The sequence below is a fragment of the Poeciliopsis prolifica genome, unplaced genomic scaffold, assembly GCF_027474105.1.
Source record: "Poeciliopsis prolifica strain line A6 unplaced genomic scaffold, Auburn_PproV2 SCAFFOLD010, whole genome shotgun sequence".
Taxonomy (NCBI): Eukaryota; Metazoa; Chordata; class Actinopteri; order Cyprinodontiformes; family Poeciliidae; genus Poeciliopsis; species Poeciliopsis prolifica.
The window spans coordinates 9,940,908-9,962,455 of NW_026562385.1; the positions used below are offsets into that span (position 1 = coordinate 9,940,908).

The 21,548-nt window shown below is 42.0% G+C and overlaps 4 protein-coding genes across 6 annotated transcripts in view; 2 read left to right on the forward strand and 2 right to left on the reverse strand.

Annotated features, from left to right (window-relative positions):
* The first annotated feature begins 284 nt into the window (after positions 1 to 284).
* Positions 285 to 4,697, forward strand: wbp2nl (WBP2 N-terminal like). The gene is made up of 8 exons (XM_055035527.1): positions 285 to 419; positions 1,439 to 1,547; positions 1,641 to 1,779; positions 1,870 to 1,962; positions 2,093 to 2,296; positions 2,951 to 3,061; positions 3,565 to 3,641; positions 3,739 to 4,697. The coding sequence occupies exons 1-8, from the start codon at positions 361 to 363 to the stop codon at positions 3,793 to 3,795; spliced, it is 849 nt and encodes a 282-aa protein (XP_054891502.1). The 5' UTR covers positions 285 to 360; the 3' UTR covers positions 3,796 to 4,697.
* A 320-nt stretch (positions 4,698 to 5,017) lies between these two features.
* LOC129363419 (heme-binding protein 1-like) lies at positions 5,018 to 12,482 on the reverse strand. 2 transcript variants are annotated; one of them, XM_055035542.1, is made up of 5 exons: positions 12,373 to 12,482; positions 11,856 to 11,996; positions 6,683 to 6,821; positions 6,395 to 6,575; positions 5,018 to 5,812 (listed from the first exon to the last, which is right to left on the reverse strand). In XM_055035542.1, exons 2-5 carry the CDS (start codon positions 11,931 to 11,933, stop codon positions 5,635 to 5,637), a joined length of 576 nt encoding a protein of 191 aa, XP_054891517.1. In that variant the 5' UTR covers positions 11,934 to 11,996; positions 12,373 to 12,482; the 3' UTR covers positions 5,018 to 5,634. The 2 variants fall into 2 exon arrangements, with proteins under 2 accessions (XP_054891517.1, XP_054891518.1); XM_055035543.1 differs by lacking the exon at positions 12,373 to 12,482 and having other exon boundaries at positions 11,856 to 12,014.
* A 1,547-nt stretch (positions 12,483 to 14,029) lies between these two features.
* Positions 14,030 to 16,371, reverse strand: fmc1 (formation of mitochondrial complex V assembly factor 1 homolog). The gene is made up of 2 exons (XM_055035550.1): positions 16,151 to 16,371; positions 14,030 to 14,683 (listed from the first exon to the last, which is right to left on the reverse strand). Exons 1-2 carry the CDS (start codon positions 16,277 to 16,279, stop codon positions 14,480 to 14,482), a joined length of 333 nt encoding a protein of 110 aa, XP_054891525.1. The 5' UTR covers positions 16,280 to 16,371; the 3' UTR covers positions 14,030 to 14,479.
* Positions 16,323 to 21,548, forward strand: part of LOC129363377 (glutamate receptor ionotropic, NMDA 2B-like) — a 159,217-nt gene continuing 153,991 nt past the window's right edge. The window contains exon 1 of one of the 2 annotated variants that reach the window (XM_055035460.1): positions 16,323 to 16,425. The gene's annotated coding sequence lies outside the window, so the exon portion shown is untranslated. Of the gene's footprint in view, positions 16,426 to 18,240; positions 19,186 to 21,548 lie in introns of those variants that run through there. The other variant, XM_055035459.1, reaches the window with a different exon arrangement.

A 21,548-nucleotide genomic window follows, 5' to 3' on the forward strand; every position in this document is an offset into this window, starting at 1 on the left:
GCAATATACAATTTAATATACAGTCTGTACTGTATTTTCGCACAGAACATCAAACGTCCTCAAAAACTCAATATGTTCATGGACTCACTTTTTCATCCACAATTGTTGGCGTACAAAGTTAATATTATTTTTGAATCATTTTCTCATAAAGTGTTCAACAGACATTTGAAGGACATTTCTGTTATTCAAGGACAAGTAAAAACAAAGAAACAAAACACACAAAAAAAAGAAGCAAGAAAACTTCCAGAGTCAGGTCACGAGTTTCCAGATGGTGTGATGACGTAAGCGTTGTGTCATCCGTGACGATTCCAGGCTTTAGCATTGATCAGAGGCGACAGAAGTTTCTCACGGCTCCTGAACATGGCTCTGAATCGGAACCATTCGCAAAACGGCGGGGTTTTGATCGATAACGGAGAGAGGTGCGTGTTTTCTGGGATTTCTTCTGGGTTTATCTCATAAACCAAGCAGCTGTCGTGTCGTCATGAAGCTTGTTTACATCTCTTCTCGCGGAGCTAGCTAATAGCAGAGCTAGCCCGCTAGCTGCGCTTTCTTGTAACACCCCGAATTTATGTGATTTCAACTTTAACTTTTTAACAATATACCGAACATATTATGCTGTCTTTTTTTACCCCTACGTTTTTGTGAAATGTAGTTTTGCTTTTGACTAACTCATTTCGTTAGCCCCGTCTGTCACAACAGGAAGCAATGGCTGCTGTTCGTGTTGACATTTTGTTGCAATAATCGCATCAGGCACCGATTTGACGCAACCTGGAGTCAAAAACCGCAAATTTCGAGTATCGAAAATACCGAAGTTACCTAAAATGTCACGGAGCTTTGGCCTTATTTATTTATTTATTTATTTATTTATTTAATTCACTTTATCTCTAAAAACACTCTTGCTGCAGTGAAAAGTTGACCCATAGACTTTACCATAATGAAACCAAAACTCCACATTTTTTGAAGGGAATACAAATTGCCTCTTTAAAAGTCATAGTTCAAAGTGGTTTACTTGCTTTAAATTGAGATCTGACATTTTTACAGATTTTTTTTTATTGTTTTATTCATTTATTTATTTGTTTTGCTCTCTGTATGGTGTCTTTTGGTTTTAGAAAGGCATCAGCTGAATCAATCTGAATTGATTTGAGACAAAAAAGAAACTGCATTGAACTGTACAGCCCTGAGTTTTATCTAACTATTATGCTGAAAAGTTGCATACATCTTGATTACAGTCCAGTTTGGGCTAATTTCCTGGCTAATTAGCCTGTGCATCTCTGGAGATTAGTCTAATAATATTCTAGAATGCATTATAGATGGAAAAGATATATTGTTTTCCACAACTCCCAACGATTCATAGTAAGGATATTCACTGTGTTTGAACATTGTTTTTCTTGGTTTGGTTAATATTTTTTTACCTTTTATGTCTTCATTGTCTTTCTAGTGTCTTAAGACAATGTAAGAATGTGGAGCTGTCATTCAGCGACGTCTCCTGCAAGACTGACCTGCTGAAGGGGACCAAGAAAGGCACCATTTATCTAACTCCATACAGGGTAACTCACTTTTGTAGGATACACATACTTAGGATGCTGCTGTGATCCTCATGTTTTTCACGCAGCGTCATTTGTTGTTGTCCACCTTCTCAGCTGATGTTCGTGTCCAGCAACAACAAGGACTGCTTAGGCTCAGCCATGTTCCCCTACTATCTGATGAAGGGCTGCAGCATTGAGCAACCAGTGTTTGGCGCCAACTACATAAAAGGCACCGTGTCGGCCGAGCCTGGTGGTGAGTGTTCTTTTGAGTAGATAGGAAACCAGTGATAACTTGGGTTCATGTTGTAATTAAAGGCTTCTCCAATCAAAACTGTTTATTCAGGCGGCTGGGAAGGTCAGGCCCATTTCAAGATGTCATTTCCCAGCGGAGGAGCCATTGAAGTGGGGCAGCATCTTTTCAAACTGGCCACAAATGGTTTGTATTCACATATTTTTATTTAATTTTTTCAGTTGTTTTATTCGATATTGGATGATATCAAGCTCATAAATAAAAAGTGGACACAGTTCCTGCTACCTTTAAACCTTTGTTTGTTTTTGTGTTCTAGCATCCCGTGCTGCTCCGGCCCAGAACGGGGCTCCTGCCTACGGTTACCCCTCACCCGGAATGGTGAACGGGTACGGTCCGCCTCCACCGGCTCCGAACGGCTATCCTTATCCTCCCCCTCCCCAGCAGAATGTATTCTACCAGGGTCCTCCTCCTCCCACTGCTCCTGGAAATATGGGCTACCCCTATCCAACAGCAGCAGCAGGTACAGATTTTAGTGCAAATATTGTACAAATTTGCTAAAGTTGTTTCTAAACACTTTATACCGAAAATGTATTAACAGAACTGAAACCCTTCTGGGGTAAATTGGGGAAAACTAGCAACAGAAATGGAAGAAAATATAAACCTTTTGTCCAAAACTACTTTGGTGGCACAGATTTAGCTTTACCTGCCTTAAATTCTGAAGAAAATTAAAATCTCATATTAAGCACATTTTACCATCCAATTATAAATCAGTTAATCCAAAAACATAGTCAACAGATTGGCCAAGCAGAAATGGCTGAGCTTTTCACACATTGATGTAGTGAATGTTTTTTTAGCTGCACATGCATCCTTTGCTACAAATGATCAAGCATGCATTTCCTATTTAAAAAAAAGGAATTGAATTATTTGTTTATTTACATATTTTGATGTATTTTATTTCAGCACAAAAAGCGCTTAAACAAAAAAATCTGCCAAATTTTTTAATCCGATAAATTGATCAGTCGTCAGAATAACTGATTCATTGATAACTTAGATGATCCTCAGTTACAGCCTTTGATGCATCTTGTCAAATTTGTGTGCTGTATCATCTGGGACTCGCATCTTTTTTTTTTGTTTTTTTCCTTCGGTTGACCTTGTTGTCTTTTTCCCGTTCCAGGAATGTACCCATCTGGATGCGACTACATGGCCCCGCCCCCTCCTTACCCTGGGCCTCCTCCGAACTGGGCTCCTCCCGCTCAGAACTGGACCGCCCCCCCACCTCCTGCAGGTCTGTTGGTCTCCGTCTCTCTCTCTCTCTCTTTCCTCTCTCTTGTTTTAATCCTGTGCCACTGCACCCGTCAGATCTCATCTGTCTTTTTCAAGATGAATCATTTTGGGGGAAAAAATAAAAAATAAATAAAAAGAAGGGCTGCTAGTGTCTCATGTGTTGAACATCATAATTACAAAGGTTAAACAATCCTCACATGCAGAGCTCTCAGCAAACACTCCCCTCCCGTGCTCATGAGCAAGAACCCATTGTTCCAGGGTGAAACGTCCTTTCGTTTTCGGTGGACGTTCAGTCGGACGTTTCCCGTCCTGCTCCTCGGGGACTGCGGCTTGATTCCGTCTGGAGGATTTTCCAGAGCTGTCATTTAAGATTCATGTGACTAACCGTGCGCTCCCCGCGTACAGTGGTTTGAGCTGTAGCGTCTGTACCCCCGAACGCGTTCTGTGCTCACGGCTGTCAGCATTAATCTTCTTGTCTCTGTCACGTCTTGTTTCACTGCACAGGTAACTCAAAGGCGGCCGAAGCGGCAGGCAGCGCGTATTATAATCCCAGCAATCCGCACGCCGTCTACATCCCCGCGGTAAGCTTCCGCAGCAGCGTGGACGTCGTCAGCCGTCCGTTTTTTTTCTAGGGACGCCGCTGAACTGTTTTCTATTTTTGTGTTATGTCCACCACAGGAGCGGCCTCCACCATATGCACCGTACCCGAACTCCCCCAACAAGAAGAAAGACTGAACACCTTCATGGCACTCCTGTTGCTTCCCCAGAATAGATTCCGAGGCGAGTGAAGTTGATGGGAAACCTGCTGGGATGATTAAAAACTGAAGGCTACTGGTGTAATCAGTGATCTCTCGGCATAACTGTGTCTGATATTCTGTCATTATACAACCGACCATCTTAACTTTTACTTCAATTCTCAGATAGGAAATGCATTAGTTTCTTAATAATTCCCAAACACCAGAACAGCCACTGTTTTACAAAATGTAAAATAAAGACATAAATGAAACTTTTTCTGCTGATTTGATTGCGGTTCCCGAAGAAAATTACATACCAGAAACACTCTTTTTTTATAGCATCACAGCAAATACTGAGTGTTTCTTTTCTTTTGTGTGTGTGTGTGTATTAACATATAGCAAATATCAACAACTTTTAATCTATTATGAATGTGTCTTTAGTACTCATTTAAATAAGATAAAATAGCTTAATTTTCTTGTTCTCATGATGTTATGTTTCTTTAAGATGGCTTAAGTTGATAAAAAGCAGTGCAATGTTTGGGCTGAAGAGGATTCTTAAAGATTTCGTGTGTGTGTTCAATCTCCGCAAATCCAAGCTAACACCAGAACTCGAGTAGTTACACTAGTGCAGGGCCACACGGCCTAGTTCAAGGCCGACAGGTGATTGCTGCTGTTGATTCTTCTGAATGCAAAGCGTTTGTTATGGCGCCAGCAGGCGAAACATCTTCCTTGGTGTGCAACAGTTACAGTTTGTTTGATGGATTATTTGCACACAGATGTAGTAAGTAGATACTTTACCCAATTTAATCAAATGTCTGTATTTTAATACCTTTTTTGCAGTTCTCTTTCTGCTGAATTTTGTTCCAATTAAAATCTAATAAATGAGTCATTTATTAAAGCTGATGCTTTCGTGTGTTTGCTTTTTTTTATTCTTATACCATCTTAATTTAAAAACATTTTGAGAATAGCTGCATTTTTTTGGTACTCTCTGCTTTTCAGTAATGTGTCACTGACAACACAGTTACTCCATGACCTAAAAGTTAAATGTCTTATTTTACCACAGCACCTGCTGTCTTCCACAAAAAGGCTTATGCCAAGATGCAGACGTGATTCATTCTTGCCAATCTCTCCTGAAAAAACGAGTTTCCCGATTTTTAGTAATCAAACGATAAGAGATTTTGACGGACTTTGAGTCGCACAAATGAGAAGACAAGAAGAGCAAATACAAGCCACGACTGAATGACGTTTTTATTTATGCAATAAAACACTCTGAAGCCTTAAAAATTAAATTCACATTGACCACAAAACCCCTACATGCACAGATGGATCACAAAACTGACGTTTCACGAAATAAAAATTGGCTTATATTTCATGCACTAAAATACAAAACTCTCCACTGACGACACAGAATATTTTGTAGACAAATATAACAAAGTATTGTGGCACAAACAACCAAAGCTGCCATTCCTCTGATTCAAAATGTTTAATTCCACTTAATGACTAAACTTAACAGTATCTTATTCAGATAGAACAACAACTTTTCTTTATGTTTCTAGTTGTTACTGTCATTTAAAGATCTGCAAGTTAGTACTCAAAGACATGGAAACTCTGCTGAGATTTATCACCTTCAAAAACAAACACAAGTCTGAAACAATATGTAGGTTTGTGGAAGCTAATCTAGTTTGCAATATTTTTTTTCTTTCCTTTCTTTAGGTCATTCTCGCCTCCGCCGGCTATATTTTGAGCCCGTTCTCTGTTTACAGCTGTAGGACTAACAGAGGTGAAGATTACATGTTTTTATTTCCTTTTTTTGGAGGACCAAGCATCAGATGGGACCTTTTCACGGGTCCTCCTGCAGGAACCAGACTTCATTTCTGCGTCCGTAAGGCTTGAGCGGCGGGTCGTAGCTGCAGCAGAAGTACTGCTTGCGCTGAAAGGGCGTGGTCTCGCCCAGGGCGCGGGTCAGGCGGGAGGCCTCGGCCCGATACTCGCTCTCGCCGGCGAAGCCGCCAAACTGTCTGCGGAGAGGGAACAGAACGGGTAAATTTCAGCTTGTAGTGTCTTAACAGTTGCAGCGCATGCAGTGGGAATCAAAAGTGTAGCATTTCGCGTCGCCCCCTGTGCAAGAACTGCAGCTTCCCCGTCGCTGTTACTGTACTCAGCCCTGAACATAAGCTGGGAGGTATTTCAGTCCAGTTCACCGTACAGAACAGCTGTGTCTCTGGGGCGTTGGTGGGTTTCCTCAGTTGAACTGCTCACGTCATCTCTTCTGGCTTAAAGTCAAGGACTTTGACTTGGCCCTTCCCAACATTGTCCTTAAGCATTTTGGAAGAGTGACTTGTGCAAATCTCCTTTTTTTATTTTATTTTTTAGAGTGATCCTACAAGGTTGCATTGATAGCATCCACTCTAAATAAAAAGTGAATAAAGTAGACAGCATTGGATCACCTTCCATACTAAATTGACTAAACATAATGCATTAGTCTTGTGTGTTGGACTGAGGTCTCTTAATCCAATTTCACAAACCTTTACAATCAACTTGATTTTGTAAAAAATATAATAAACATTGTTCTAAGTTGCACTGTCATAGATGGCACATACAGCGCGTATACAGTCATGCCGGGCCGCTCCTCCACCCTGACGGCGCTGTCGGTGGGAGCTGGGGGGTCTTGCTGGTAGGCGTTGGGGATCCGGATGCCCACCGCCAGACGTCGGGAGAAAACGCCGTCGTTCCGCGGGTACACCGTGGCGATGATGGGAAACGCGATGCCCATGGCCTCACCTTGGAGAACGAAACGTAGATTTGAAATCCTATACGACTTTACTTTAGCGAGATGCGTTGATGTTTGGTTAATGTAAAGCGGGGTTTGAGCGGTTCCTCTTTCTAACCTGGCTCGTTGTTTCCACCGATGTACGTCAGCAGTTTCCGGACCAGCTCCCCCATTACTTGCTCATAGGTCCTTCCTTCCGAGTAGACGGCAGCGTACTTTGCCGCGTCGTACCGTCTCACCTCAAAGCCCACTCCGTTCTGTGGCACAAAGAGAAACGAGAGAATGCTAATAGTTGGTGGAGCAAACATAGTGGTACCCTTCTGAAACACAGACGATTGTGTCACAAATTTCAGGTTGTTATGCCATGTATTCCCCCAAGTGGTGAAGGGTGGTGAGAAGAAAGTCTTATAAAAGCAAATATGTGATGGAAGGGACTCCAGTCTGATTTGACCAAAAGTGTAAGCTGCTTGATCGACATGTAAAAAATTTTTCTGGGTAGAAAAGTATCAGCGTACATCAATTGTGTCAATACATTTTGTCCTGGGGGCCACGATTGGCAATTTTAAACTACAGATGAGCAACAAAGTTCATCAAATTAAAAATGCAGAAACATATAGATTCTTTTGCAGCTCAATGATGAACAGTTTTTGTAAAATCTGTTTATCATTAAAAATCCAAAACATAAAAAGGGATTCGGACTGTTGCCTTGTTAAAAGAAAAACAGACAATTTCTATTTCTGTTATCACGATAACAGAAATAGAAATTGTCTGTTTTTCAACAAATTAAAAGAACAATTGCAATTGTTCTTTTAATTTGTTGGCCAAAATTGTTGCCATTTTTGACTTGTGGTCAGGGGCCAAACAAAATCATTTGAAGGGCCACAAACGGCCCCCGGGCCACACTTTGGACACTACCGATGCACATCATGATGAGCACACCATCCTCATGATGAAACATGAGCAGGACCATTTTCTTAGCTACATTGGAATAGATTTGATCAGAGTTTATACCTTGGAGTATCCTAGTCAAAGTCCATACAAGAAAATCTAATGGAGAATTTGAAGTAAGACTTCAGATTGATGTCCAGTCTGACTGATCTATCAGTGTCAAGACGTGTGGAGCTGGTAGAAACACACACCTAAAGTATTACATTTGTAGAAATAAAGCTGTTAGGGGCCTACAAACAAAAGCACTCCACACTTTTCAGATAGCCTACATCGTTATTTGTTTTAAAAAAAATGGGAGGGCGAGCATCTGTTTCCTTCCAGTTCACAGCAACGCTCGACTTGCGTTGGTTTGGTCCCAGCGAAGCACTTCGAAACGTGAAGTGACAAAATGCGCAAAAAGTTCAAGGAGTGTGAATAATCTCCGCAAAGGCCACGCGAATACCTCGGTGGGCAGACCCACGTGAACCGTATTCGCCCCGATCTGATTAAATGTCTCGTTCTGCTCTGCAGGGTTCAGTGAGCTCACGGGGGACTCGGGGCCAGAGATGCGTGTGCTCTTACGTAACGGCGCCGGCATTAGGGGGGGAGACGCACAAACATCTGCTTTCAACGGAGGCCACTGCGTCGTTTTCGAAGTGTCGCTTGGATTTGACGTGCGTCACATTGCAGTTTAACTTCTCTCAAGGCTTGGAAAACGAACCGCCGGCTGCTGAGGATGGTTGTTGCTTGCAAGTGCGACTGACTGCACCTGTAGCACGGAATGAAACGGAGATATTAAGTCTTATGTTTTCACTCGCGCGTGAGCCGTTTGGGATCGTTTCTCCTCCCCCGTGAGCAACCTGCCATGCTGATAAGTGGCATTCAGATAAGGGGATCTTCATCCCATAAAATAAACGTGCAACTTTCAATCCTCTCTTCCCATCTCGAGGCACCACATGCACTTTCTTTTTTAATAAAGCGTTTCGACTAATGCTCCTGCAGAGGTATTAATTCCAGTTCTGCAGCGAAAAAGGATAGCGCCACGAATGTATCTGGTGTCAGATCCACATGCTCCTGCATTGCAATTAAAGAGTTAGCTTTGAAGAAGTTGTCACCGGGGGTCGACCGACGTTAAAAGTTGTGCATGGCTGACGCGAAAAGCACAGGCCTCTCTGTGCAACAGTGCAATTAATTTGTCATGTGCATGCAGGCTGTGCATCGTAATTAGCCTCTTGCCTAAAAAGGAAGAAAAAAAAAGTGCTTACACCAAAATAAATTAAAACAAAAAAAGAAAAGAAAAGAAGAAAAGCTCCATGACTCTGCCGTTTTGGCTTTAAAATTGTGCTATGTGCTCATTAGCAGGGTTTGAGCTCAGTTCCACCCAGCCTGTGTGTGTGAATGTGCCCCACCTGGCATCTCCTCTGGAGCTGTCGGTTTCAATTAAAAGTGTTAAGACAGATGCTTTGTACACCAGATCTTGACACGGAGCGTAAAAAGAAAAAGGGCCTTTTTCTCTCAACGCCTTTTTTCTGATGGTAAATCCAGAACTTTGGCGTTTCCGGGTCGTTTGGGATGAACTAGATCATTTCTGTTTGATGACTGGATAAAGGTGACAGGTGCTTTTTCCACTGTCTCCAAAGCCACAAGTTGTGATTTGAGTCAAATGTTTTGAGTTCACAATAGTTTGCTGGGATTTTGGCCTTTCCCATTCCCAGAGACAGAGAGCGTCTCACACACTCTTCTGGCGCCACTTCAAAATTTTCTGAGATTAGGGCCACTCCAAACCATTGATGTGCTCCAGTTACCCTGGAACTCGGAGCTGGGTATGACATCAGACCAGAGGTGACAATGTTCCAGGTAAGAAGTTGAGATTTTGATATTGGCGACGCCCATGAACACTGTTCGTATTACCTCTTAGAAACATAAAGTTGAAACTTTACAACGTTGAATTTGTTCAGCTTAGAGTTGCATCGATTTCAGACACACTCTTAACCCTGCCTCAGTCTGAAGAGTTCAGGTCTTTTAGGCTACATAGCTGCACACCCCACAAGGTTTTTACTCTGTGTGGACGAGAAGGCGGTGCATAGTGACCCAGCGTGCGCTTGTACAAGAGGTTTTTTGAGTGTGGTATCGGGAACTGATGGTGTGACGGAAAACCCCTCCCCCTGTATATACCGCAAATTTGGACATATAAAGGAAAGATGCGTGGCTACATGCACTTTATACATCCCAAAAAATTTTTGTGCACCGCACTTTTCTAAAATTTTTTATTTTTTTAGTGTGAAAACTGCACACTGGAGTTTGGAGACGTTGCAAGATTTGCACCGACATCTTCTGCCGTCTTTGAGTTTTGATTGTTCCTGAAAATCCAAAGCAGTTTCCTTTCATCTGAGGAGAACAACTTGGGCAAGATGATTTAAACTCGGCCACAATTAGTTGTTCCAGCAGGACAATGATCCCAAACACTCATCAGTACTGGTCTTAAAATGGGTCAAGCTGGTCTGATATTAAGTTTCTACAATGAACCCGACCTCAACTCTACTCAGAGATTATGTGCTTTGCTTAAAAAGCAAAATCAGACCAATGAAATAAAAAAAGTCAGCTATCCACATGACGTTCATCTCCATGAGGCGTGTATGTAAACTTTCAACAGGCCTTGTGTTTATGTCTATTTTTGAGGACCAATAAACCTCCTCCTCTGTGGATGTTCACATGTGCCGCGTGTTGCTGAGTTTTCAAAGTCCCTTTGTTCGTTTATCTGGTGAACAAAAAACAACTTCTGAGTGGGAGACAAAGAGATAAAAGCGGATTTCCATTCCACATGAGCGAACTCGGCCGATATGACACACACACACACACACACACGCTCGCTGACGGACAGATCTGTTTTGACACGGCCAAGAGCATGTCATGTGAAGACGGGGTATTTAGAAAAGACTCTTGGAGCCAGCTGTCGTTCCATCCTTCACAGCAACATGAAACAAGGATTTAAAAGAATATTTTTCTTCACATTCGTCAAGAGGCTGTTGGTTTTTATTTGGATTATTTATATAGCAGGTAGAATATAAAGTCTGCGTTGACAATACATTTTCATTAGTTTGCCACACAACCTAACCAGATATTTATTTACTGTGTTAAAATTGACAATTTTTTTTTGACTCACTATCTAAGATCGTGAATCGTGTTTGCTCGGTTCCTTCAGACTAGCTGGCAGCAATTAGCAAACACCTGCATGAAACCGATTGATCTGCTGAGCTACTTCTCAGGGGAACGCTGGTAAAAGTGTTGCTTAAGGGTTAATAGAGGAGAGATGTGGTTACCATGTGAAGGCGGAGCTTCATAATGAGCAGGAGTTTTTGAAGAGATGGTGGCCCAATTTCAACACGTCAAATCACGCGGGAAAATTTCTTTTAAGTCGTATTTGGATTTTTGGCAACAGCTGAAGTTAACATTGTTCCTTGACTTTGCTATAAAACGTGACTATGTCGCTGGAGAACGCTGGAGAATTGCCCCTTTAAAGCAATTTTGTTCAACGTCGTCAGATCATCAACTCTCATGAGTCGAGATGCATTGAGTCGCTGATATATTAACATATTCTTCAAGCAAATTTAATAACTAACCATTTTTCTCATACATACCGGAAAAATATTCATCTCCACAGCGTGACGCTGCCAGTTTCAGGTGGGAAATAGTGTGTTAAAAATGACCTCCAGAATAATCAGTTATGCATAATGATCAAAAATAAACTGGTTCACAATTGTGAAATGCAAGGGAAATGATGCATAGTTGTAAAAACAATAAAAATAAAAATGAGAAAACATACACTTGCTTGTTGCTAAAGCTGGAACGCTGTGGAGGCATGTCCTTTCTCCCAGATCCTCGATTGAATCAGGTCTGGACTTTGATTAGGCCAACATAACACAAGGCTCTGGCTGCACGTTTAGAGTGAGGTGAACACGTTCTCTCCTCTGCATTGATCTCCGACCCCTGTGCAGCCCGACAAAAACAGATCCACTCAGCATGGCGCTCGCTCGTTTCCATCACTGTTCGTTTCTGCCTTGTGGAGCCTCACAAGGCCCTCGGGGGGCTCCCTTCTTTGCGCGCGCTGCGGGTCAGCGGGCATCCTCACAGGTCAGAGGCAATTTAGCCTCACCGACAAGGTTACAGGGCGAATGAGAGCCTCGCGTTTTAAAAACAGATTCTGCTGCATGTGTCTAATGTTGGAGTTGGGAGTTTTGATTAGAGAAAGGGCGCAGGTCAGCACAAAATCTGTGCGTAAAAAAAAAAAAAAAAAAAAAAAAAAAATAACTGCGCAAACACAAACAAACCCGAAGGCGCACAGGCGTCTGTCTCTCTCTGCTTACCTTCGTCTCGCTGCTGAGCACTTTGTACTCGGTCTCCTCCGAATTCCCAAAGAGCGAATTTCTGATCATGCCGAACATCGCTCCGCTGGTCACTTCCAGTCTCGTCGCTCCTCCAGCAACCTGCTTCCCCGGAGAGACAATCTGCGGTTTGCGAATCCCCAAAAAAAAAAAAAAAAGATCAAAATACAACTCAGCACCTCGTCTCGGTGAACTCCCCTCAACAGCTGTTTCCCTGCCCCCGCCCCTCCTCTTCTTCTCGAGGAGGAAGATGATGCTGCTGAGCCGTCCGCACCTTCTGACAAACCAATAGCGGAAGCAGCCTCCGCGCTGTCCCCGCCCACACACACACACGCACACACACACCGCTCCTCTCCTCCAAGCTCGACGCGCATCACCACCACCTAACGTGACCCCCCCCCCCCGTCCCCCGGAAGAGTTAAAGTTGCGCTGACTTGATTAAAACATTTGTTTAGTTTTTTTTACTCGCCCCACTTCCACCTCTCTGGAAGCCACAAACCTTCAGCGCGCCACTGTTGGTCCCCTGGTTTCTGGTCCAGGTCGGTAGGAGCAGGAGACGCGCGATCGCGGAATCAATTTCGACGCCACAGTTGTTTCCTTGTCACTCCGCATTTGTGCGTTTTGACTTACCCAGGCTGCGTTTGCTGCATGTTAAGTTTGTGCGTGTGTGTGTGTGTGTTTGGGGGGGGAGGGGGTTGTGCATGAGCAGCGCACGTCTTGCTCTCGCCCTCCCCTTGCGCCACTGCGAGCGCGCTTTGCTGCAGGGTTGGTCTATTTTAATTCACACTGAAGGCAACGTTAGTCACCGCTGCACACTAAGAGTAAAAATAAATAAATTAAAAAAAAGAAGAAAAAAAAGGGGTGGGGGAGGGTGGAATTATATGATGGTGGTTGGGGAGGGGAGGTATGATTTTTTTGAGAGCAGGTCAGGGAACAGAGGCACTGCTTCCTGCATCATGAATGGCAACCTGGTTGATTCACGGGAACTGCTAAGCCTTATTGTTGGCATCTTTACTTCACCCCAACTCTTCCTGCACATCCATAAAAACAGGGTGTAAAAATGACATCATAATGTCTCATGCTGAGCCTCCCTATCTGTAATGTCGCCCTGGACAACCGCCCATATATGCCATGTAAAAAGCCATGGCTGTCTGGAAAGCGTGTGGCAAAAATGTATCATCGTTTTGTTGTTTTTTTTGCGCCAACAATATGCAAATGAGGGCCTCTGGGAAACACAAACTAACAAATAAACAGAAAACTTTTTCTATGCCATCAAAGCAACCAGTTACACACAGCACACTAACATAAACAGTAACAGAAATCAAATAAATCCAGTCCTTTACATTTATTTACAGCTGCGGTTGTTTTTGGGTAAACCTCTTCTGATTTTGGACTTTGACTGGACCGTTCTAACACATGATGTTCTGATCAAAACCATTCTGTTGCAGCTCTGGCTGTTTCTTCAGTGTCCATCTTTCAATCAACTCCACTAACTTTTCCTATCCAGGCCAGAAAAAAAAGCATGATGCGGCCAACACCATGCGTCATTATTCTTGGCTTTGGACAGAAAGAGAAAATACTCTAAACTCTCTAAAAAGCAGAGATGAACAGAAACGGTTTATTGTGGGTTTCTCTTGATTACTTTATTAGGTCTTCACTGTCTTTTAATGCTGAATTACCATTTTAACATTTCTTGTTTGAAATGTAATTTCATTTTCTGTCCCTTACTTTTCTTGGAAGAAATGTTAAAGCTACATGTTAGTGAATACTAATATACAAGTGAAATAGTCTGAGCTTGCTGGTGAGGTGTCTACAGTTTTCACACTTCAAGCTTCTACACTTCATTTTCAGGATTTTCCATCAGTTTTTATAAAAATTCTTTACACTCGAGTCCAAAATAAACCACCATCTTGTCTTCTGAAACCTAAGAAGACAATATCCTCAGTAATACATAGATACACTTATCGTTAAAAAAAAGATGTTTGTATGAAGCTTTAGACAAATACTTTTCAAGAGACATATTGGACACAATTAAGGCATATTTGTACTTTTGTTGCCAACCCCCCCCCCCAAAAAAAGGTTTGAGGTCATATCCTAAAGCTTAATTTCACATTGAGATATTGGAATTGAAAGCCAAATAATAAATTGGACAATGCTAAATATAGATGGTCATTTATTTTAGCCTGTTTGTTCTTGTGCACATTTACACACAACTTCAAAAAAAAGGAAAAAAAGTTTTATTTACATACAGTCAAATATTAATCACAGTTTATGGGATTAACTTTAAATGAGTAGACATTCACCACATAATGGGATATTCAGTGTTTTTGAGGTGCTGCAATTGAACACAAAGGTTTTTAACAAGTTTTATATGTTAGCTGACGATTTTATTTTTTATTTTATGAGTTCACATTTTCCCCCCCCCTCGTTTCGAACGACGGTTGCTCAGGAGAATGGAGACCAAGTTTCCTCAGTCCACAACGCCACAACAAGCAAACTCCTGGAGTTTAAGTTACACGGAGGCAGCCGATCCATCCACTGTCCATACAGATGTAACTCCAGGAGAGTTTCCTGATTTTCTCCCGCAGACTTTCTTTCCGCCGTCCCTACTTCTCCCAGCCTTTCCCTCCCGGCTGCGTGGGCAGCCGGAGCCCCACCAGGCCGGCCACTTCTTCTGGGCTGCGCTCTCCCTTGCCATGGTAGAGGTTATGGAGGGTCTGGTGGTTCCTGGTGGACGTCAGCAAACACAGGTACGTGAGCGAGGCGTGGTGCGCCTCCTTTTGGGCTCTGCAGTACCTTTCCCCTGTAACCTGCGATCAGGAAAAACAAAGGAACAAACCGTTTCTTTGTAACATTTAAATAACAGTAATGTCCACCACTTTCAAGAAAAACGCAAGGCATGAAACCATAAGAACGGTCTGATTTGTGACCGAGTTGGTGTTCAATGCTCTGACATTCACTCACCACTCCAACTACAATGGCAGTACGGTCCATTTAGATATTTTAATGCACACTGTAAAGCCTCGAGAGCAATGCACAGTTTGACATGACAAGCAAGAGTTGCTTTAAGCTGTTTTGCGTCAGTGACAAAACATGCATTCAGTATTCCTGCTGAGCCATGTTCTCCCAAGCATTAATAATGCAAGCTCTAAGCCGACATGGTAAACAACACACACACTAATGCATTCTACACAATGTGGAGTGATTTTTGAAAAGCACATGTGAAATAGAGCAGCGGTAAAAACAGAGCCAAACATGTAATTACATATAATTGCTATTATTTTGTTAGAAACTATCAGATCATAATTTTATTTAGGATTAAACAGCACAAAAATAGATATCTACAGAGGAGGTTTTTACTGTGAATGAACACATTCTTTTCTTCAGGGTTTCTCCCAGTTTATTATAAGCCTGGCAGGTCACCAGGCTTTACTTGTGGCCCTGCCAGACCTAGCATTGCTGATTTATTTAAGCTTTTTAAATATTTGCATTTTTTTAAAGACTTTACAGTTGGTGTTCAGATATTAATCTTCCAAAAACACATAATAATCAGTGATATTTTCACATTTCTTGTCAACTTTAAACATTTTTTAACTCAAAAACCCGGCAGATGACTGGATGAATGACTGCTGATACCCTGACCACCGGGGCTTAGCAAATTTTCTTGGGGAAGCCTTGTTTTATTAATTATGCATTATTATTATTATTACTATTAAGGCGCCGTTAAAGCTTTACATTACATAAAATGTCCTGAGCAGAACAATGCATTTTATATTTTTCTCTGTATTTACAGCTAAAGCAGGTATCTACAGCAAACTGCTGACTGAATTAACGAGATAATAACCTATCAAGAAAGTCGCATGGCAGTCATTCAAAAAGTTAATTCAACCCGTGGCCAGTGGTCTCAAACTCCAATATTAGCTAATTAGCATAGCATGATAGCAGTTTAGTCGTTTTATTCAAATACAACGGACGCATCGAAAAAGTTACAGGACTGTGGCGCGCGAGGACTGCAGTTGGCTAATGTTAGCATGCCCTTCACAACAATTCACCTTGCTTTTTTAAATGTTTCATTATTTCACGGCAACCACCTGTGAGTGTCAGGTTCTGTTTTACTTATATAGCCTTGCTTATAAACCATTCAATTGCATGTAATTTGCTAGTTTGGCAACTAACGTGTGCTTAATACGACATATTAGGAATATGCTATGAGACTGAAGGATGCTGGTAGCAGCCTAGCTAATGTTAGCCTTTTGCTAAGCTGGAGCTAAACTCACCTTATTCTTGCGAAACTGATCTATGACGTAGTTGTAAGCCAGCGACTGTCTGTAACTCGGTCCCTGAATGGCACGTAACTCTTTCAATATTCCTCTGCAGACTCTTAGAGGAGATGACAGCGACGCCATCTCTCCACGACGTACAGAAGTGGAGCAGCTCAAAGCAGCCAGACGTTCCCAATCAAACCCAGCTCCGCTGCCATTCTGTCTGCACACCACAAGATGGCGCCATCTTACATGTAATGAACACAACGGCACTTTGGGTTCTGCAACAGGTAACTTGTTTCTTTGATAGCTTTACTCATAATTAACTGTGCAGCCTCTCAAAAAAATAAATACAAATCATTAAGAATGAAATGAATGTTGATATGAAAAAAAGTGAAAATGGAACAAAATATATAGCATCAAAGAAAAGTGTTTTGGATCACCCTTTTTTTTCTCCAATATTAATAATATGTATATAATGTCATTAAAACTTTTATATGAACTTTTGTATCTATAATAAGCTGAGCAACTCCAATAATTAATCCAAGTCAATTGGAGATGTTTTAGTTTGACTATGTGTTATATGATAATTCACAAAAGTAGTGTGTAGGTGTATGTAAATATCAAAGTATAATGAATAGATGAATAAAATACCATGGATTTTTTATTTTTTATTTTTGCCTTGACTCCATAGATGATACATGACCTTAAACCATTTAAAATAAGACAAATTGTAATTTCTGATATCTACTGTGGTGCTCAGCCAGCATTTTATTTTAAATTTTAGGTTTTGAAATAAAGAAAAACATTTAAAAAGAAGATACACTCTCTTATGGTTGTTCATATTTGTGTAAAATAATGTTTAAAGCAAAAAAAGGCACCCAATGACAAGAAAAATGGAACTAAAACGCTGCCACCGGTACTTTTAGTATCCGTCTGAAAGTCTAATGCAATTATTTCACGATACAATGTAAAAACAGATAAGACCTCCATTTATTATATCTGTATTAAAAACACCTTAGCTGGTTCTTTATAATTTTAGCCAAAGTTATGAGCCACAACATGGCGGATACAAGCGTGAACTGAAAAGTGAGAACGACATAGACACGCAGGCAGGCTTGTGGTTTGCGACGTGTGCCATGTCACATGATCATTTGCTTGAAGTAATGTCAGAAACTGAAAGAAAAACAAAGCACAGCGGTCTGTTGAGAGCCATTACAGGGGTGGAGACGAATTCATCAGTTTGTTTTCACAGCCGTGCAGACATGAACCAGAAGTCCTTTAATGCTTTCGAGTTCAACAAGATGGAGTGCGTGGAAACCCGAAAAGCAGAGGGAGAGAAAAGTAATTACGCCCGTTTGTCTTATACTGAGCAGTAAATCGTTTTGAACGTCACCATGACGTCAAGCAATCACACAATTCCTCGCAAAAGCATTGACACTTATATTAAATGTCAAATATAAATGTAGATTATTAGGATTTGCCTTGATAGCCCAGCAGAACGTAGTGGATAATTTTGGAGTGCAAGGAAAATGATACATGATTTTCTGATAATAGTAATAAAATGAATCTGAACTGCATACACTTGTCTTCAGCCACCACATACAGATATTTAGCAGCATCAGCTGTAAGTCTATTGGCTCATGCCTTTAGCAACGCTGCACTTCCAGATCCGAGTTTTTCCGCTCGAGCTTGATCAGACATCAACGTTCATTTCTCGCCACAGCATGATGCCGCCACCACCGAGCAATCCGAATGCACAAAACACTTTAAATCTTTCCTCCGGTGAACGTTCTTGAACATGAATTTTTCCCAAAACTCGTATTTTGATGATGGACTCTAGGGGGAGCCAGTCTCTTATTAGTTTCATGCCGGTTTGGTTCCTAGACATTTATTGGAAGGGCCCCTTCTACCTTCCCCATATCACTCTCTCTCTCCCTCACACACACACACTCTTTCAATGAATACTAATGCAGTGAGTGGGCTCACCTCCCTTCCTCCTATCGTTTTTTTTTTTTTTTTCTTTTGCAGGGATGGGCAAGCGAGGAGAGGAGAGGGGGGGGGAGAGACAGAGCAATTCCAGCTCAGTATCTTTCCTCATGAGGTAGGCTGTGCTTGACTAGCAGCAGCAGCAGCATCAACTTCCCCTCCCCGAACCTCCCCACTCCCCAACGATGCCTTTTTTTCCCCCCCTTTTTCTCTTTTCTTTCTCACACTGAGCAATATTGGTGACGCCGTCCGTTGCCACTGCAACAATGTCTCGCCTGTGCGTGGGGCGTGCGGCGTCTGAGCAGAGTTGAGAGGGGAAAAAAGCGGAGAGGACATCTGTGCCTGGTTTTCCGTCATCTGGATGGGAAGTGCTTTTTGGCAGGGGAGACAGAGAGAGAAGAAAGCGGAAGGCAAGCCGGGGAAGGGGAACAACTGGCACCAGCCAATCCCCCCCTGTCCACTCTCAGACTGGAGACGACGGAGGCCACCGGAGTATTTGCTTTTATCTTTCGTTTTTTGTTCTTTTTTTTCCTCATTGCGCTGCTGGGAGGTGCTTTGCCTTTTCATTTGCTCGCTCTTTCGGTCCTCTGCCTCCTCATCTATTTTGCCATTTACCTGGTCAACAATTTCGTCCATTTATGAGCCAGACAAGGAGGGAGAGGGGGAGAGAGAGAGAAGCAGAAAGACAGAGAAAAGGAGAAAGAGACAGAGGAGGGGGATTTTTGTTCCCCCCTCTTTATCCTCTTTTATCCCCTCCATCCATTCTTCCTTCCCTTTCCATTGCTTTCCCTCCCTGTGCAGCCCACGCTCCCTTCTTCCTCCCTCCCTCCCTTCCTCCCTGCCTCATCCTCCTCCCCCTCCACCCGTAACTTTGGCTACTTTCTTTTTTTTTGACTCCACCTGTCGTTTTATTTATTTCCTTTAAGCAGCTCTGATAGAGTCTTTTTATTAGCTTTCGTTGTCTTTTCTATTTATGCCTTTTTCACTTTTATACCTATTTCCCCCCTTCTTTTTTCCCTCCTTATGCATCTTATCTGGCTGGTACCTAACTCTAACCGTAGGTAGGTCTGATTAGTGTTTAGTGTCTGTCTTTGTTTCCTTCCTGTGTGTGCGAGGCGTTTTGTGTTTGTAGCACACCTTGACAATGATCCACACACACACACCCCCACACACACACACACACACACACACACACACACACACACACACACACACACACACACACACACACACACACACACACACACACACACTTAGCAGATCCATGGCTCTCCTCCCATTCCGCTCTCAGCTGATTCCTGCCCTCCTTACGTCACTCTTCCTTCTTTCATCCTTGTTTTATGACTTCATTTCTTCTTTTTTCTAACCAACCTCCCTAAAGTGACTCATCGTGCGAGCGCCTTCTCCAGCCATCATCACGGACGTGAGACGTTCGAGCGGCTTGTCACGTTTAAAAAAAAAGTGTGTTGTATCCATTAAAGCGACTCCATCACGTCTCCATGTTTGTCCCTTTTTGCTTTCTCGTCTCTCACACGCGCACACACAAGAACTCACACAAAACTTCCTCCTCTGCTGAAAAGCGTCGGTTTTACAGTTTACTCTCCCCACCCCCCCGTATCTCCCCCCGTTTGATCAGGTGAAGGTCAGACCGAGCAGGAAGGGCCCGTTTCACTCGGTCGCTTCAAAGCCCATTTCTGCCGGGGCGTCATCTGTGTTTGCACAGTCCTCTGGCTCCGTTTTCGATGCCCTCTTTTCCTCTCTCCTCCCCTCTGCCTCCTCCCTCTTTCTGTCTCGTACGTTCCCAAACTGAACTGACTCCCATTCCTGCAGGCAGACACACAACACAAGCACCTGAAGAGAATGGACTAGGGCGAAACTGGATTTAAAAAAAAAAGAAAAATCTTCCAGGAGTTTTTTTTTTGTACATTTATTGGCTTCTCATTTACCAACTTTACTCATTTCTCTTCCTTTGGTAAAATCCAATCATCTCTTACACACTGATCACACTTATTGATTTGTCATTCCTTATTTCATTTTTCTGCGCTGTGGAGAAAGACTCAAAGGAAGATGTTTGTAATTTTTTTCATAAGTTAAACTTTACTATTTGAATTACAAGACAGCTAAGTATGTTTTTCACTGCAAGGCAACAGAACAATCTGGAGTAGTAAGGCATAGCAAAAAGCACATAGGCATACACATGAGTAGCAAAAAAAAAAACAACAAAAAACATATACTTTGGAGGAAGATCACCAGACTCATCTCATTTTCAGTTTTTTTAAACGTTCTTTAATATTTCCATTCTGTTTCTGAAGGAGATTCAAAACCGAATGAAGACGTCGGAACAGTGGGACTTTGGATGTAGATGTTTTTGGGGTTTTTTTCCGTGGAATTACCCTTTAATCCTGGATTAGATTTTGAATGACCGAAAAAACAACAACAACATATATTTAAAAGTAAAACAAATAAAATTCTGGACTTTTACGTTTTCAATTTGATTTAGATTTTTTTTCTCTCTTTTTTTTTTCTATTTGCACAATTTTCAAAGGACCGAAGCTGATCTGTCTTTCGGCTTTAAATTCCTAAGTGGATTTCACAACTATGGATTAAAGACTGAAGCAGCGTCTCTGTCGGTTGACCTTGATTTTAAGTTCCCCATCCTACAAAAAACTCAACACATTTCACATATTTCATTGTTTAGAATTGAGTAGGTGAGTATGTTTCTCTGGATCCACACATTCAATTGCTGCTTTTGGATGGTGAAGAGCTGATTTTGTCTTTGACGCAACGTTTTTCCATATCCATGATTGGATGTGTGTGTGTGTGTGTGTGTGTGTGTGTGTGTTTGTGTCTTAGTGTTAAATGTTGGTGGATTATTTACATCATTCATAGCTCTCAAACGTCACCTCCTCCACTTTTTTTTCTTTTTTACTTTTCCTCCACTAATTCTGCTTTTCATTCTCCTTTTTTAATTCATGAGAATCAAAATGAAAGAATAATGAGTGTCTGGCTATGTAAGAAAACCCAAAAAACTTCTAATGTCAAAACTATTTCCATCTCAAATCCTTGCTCAGTGTAGCTACTTGCTCTGGACAAGAAGGAGAGAAAAAAACTGTGACTCGGTGCGGGAAGATGTTGTATTTGTAGATCGATGAAGTAATCTACATGGAAGAAAAAAAACTACGCTTCCCCTTTCTGAGAGCAATTTTTCTTATCTGACGTTATTCCACCACAACCCAAATTGCTTTAGCAGTACGGACGTGATAATGATGTTACTCCAGAGTCAGATTCCTACTCTGTATCTGCAATGCACATACAAACCCATTGTATTCACCTCTCTTTCTCTCCCATCGCAGACACACACAGACCCCATTGTCTATCCATCTACCACAAGTGCAGCGGTGATTGACCCTGTTTCTCTGATTAA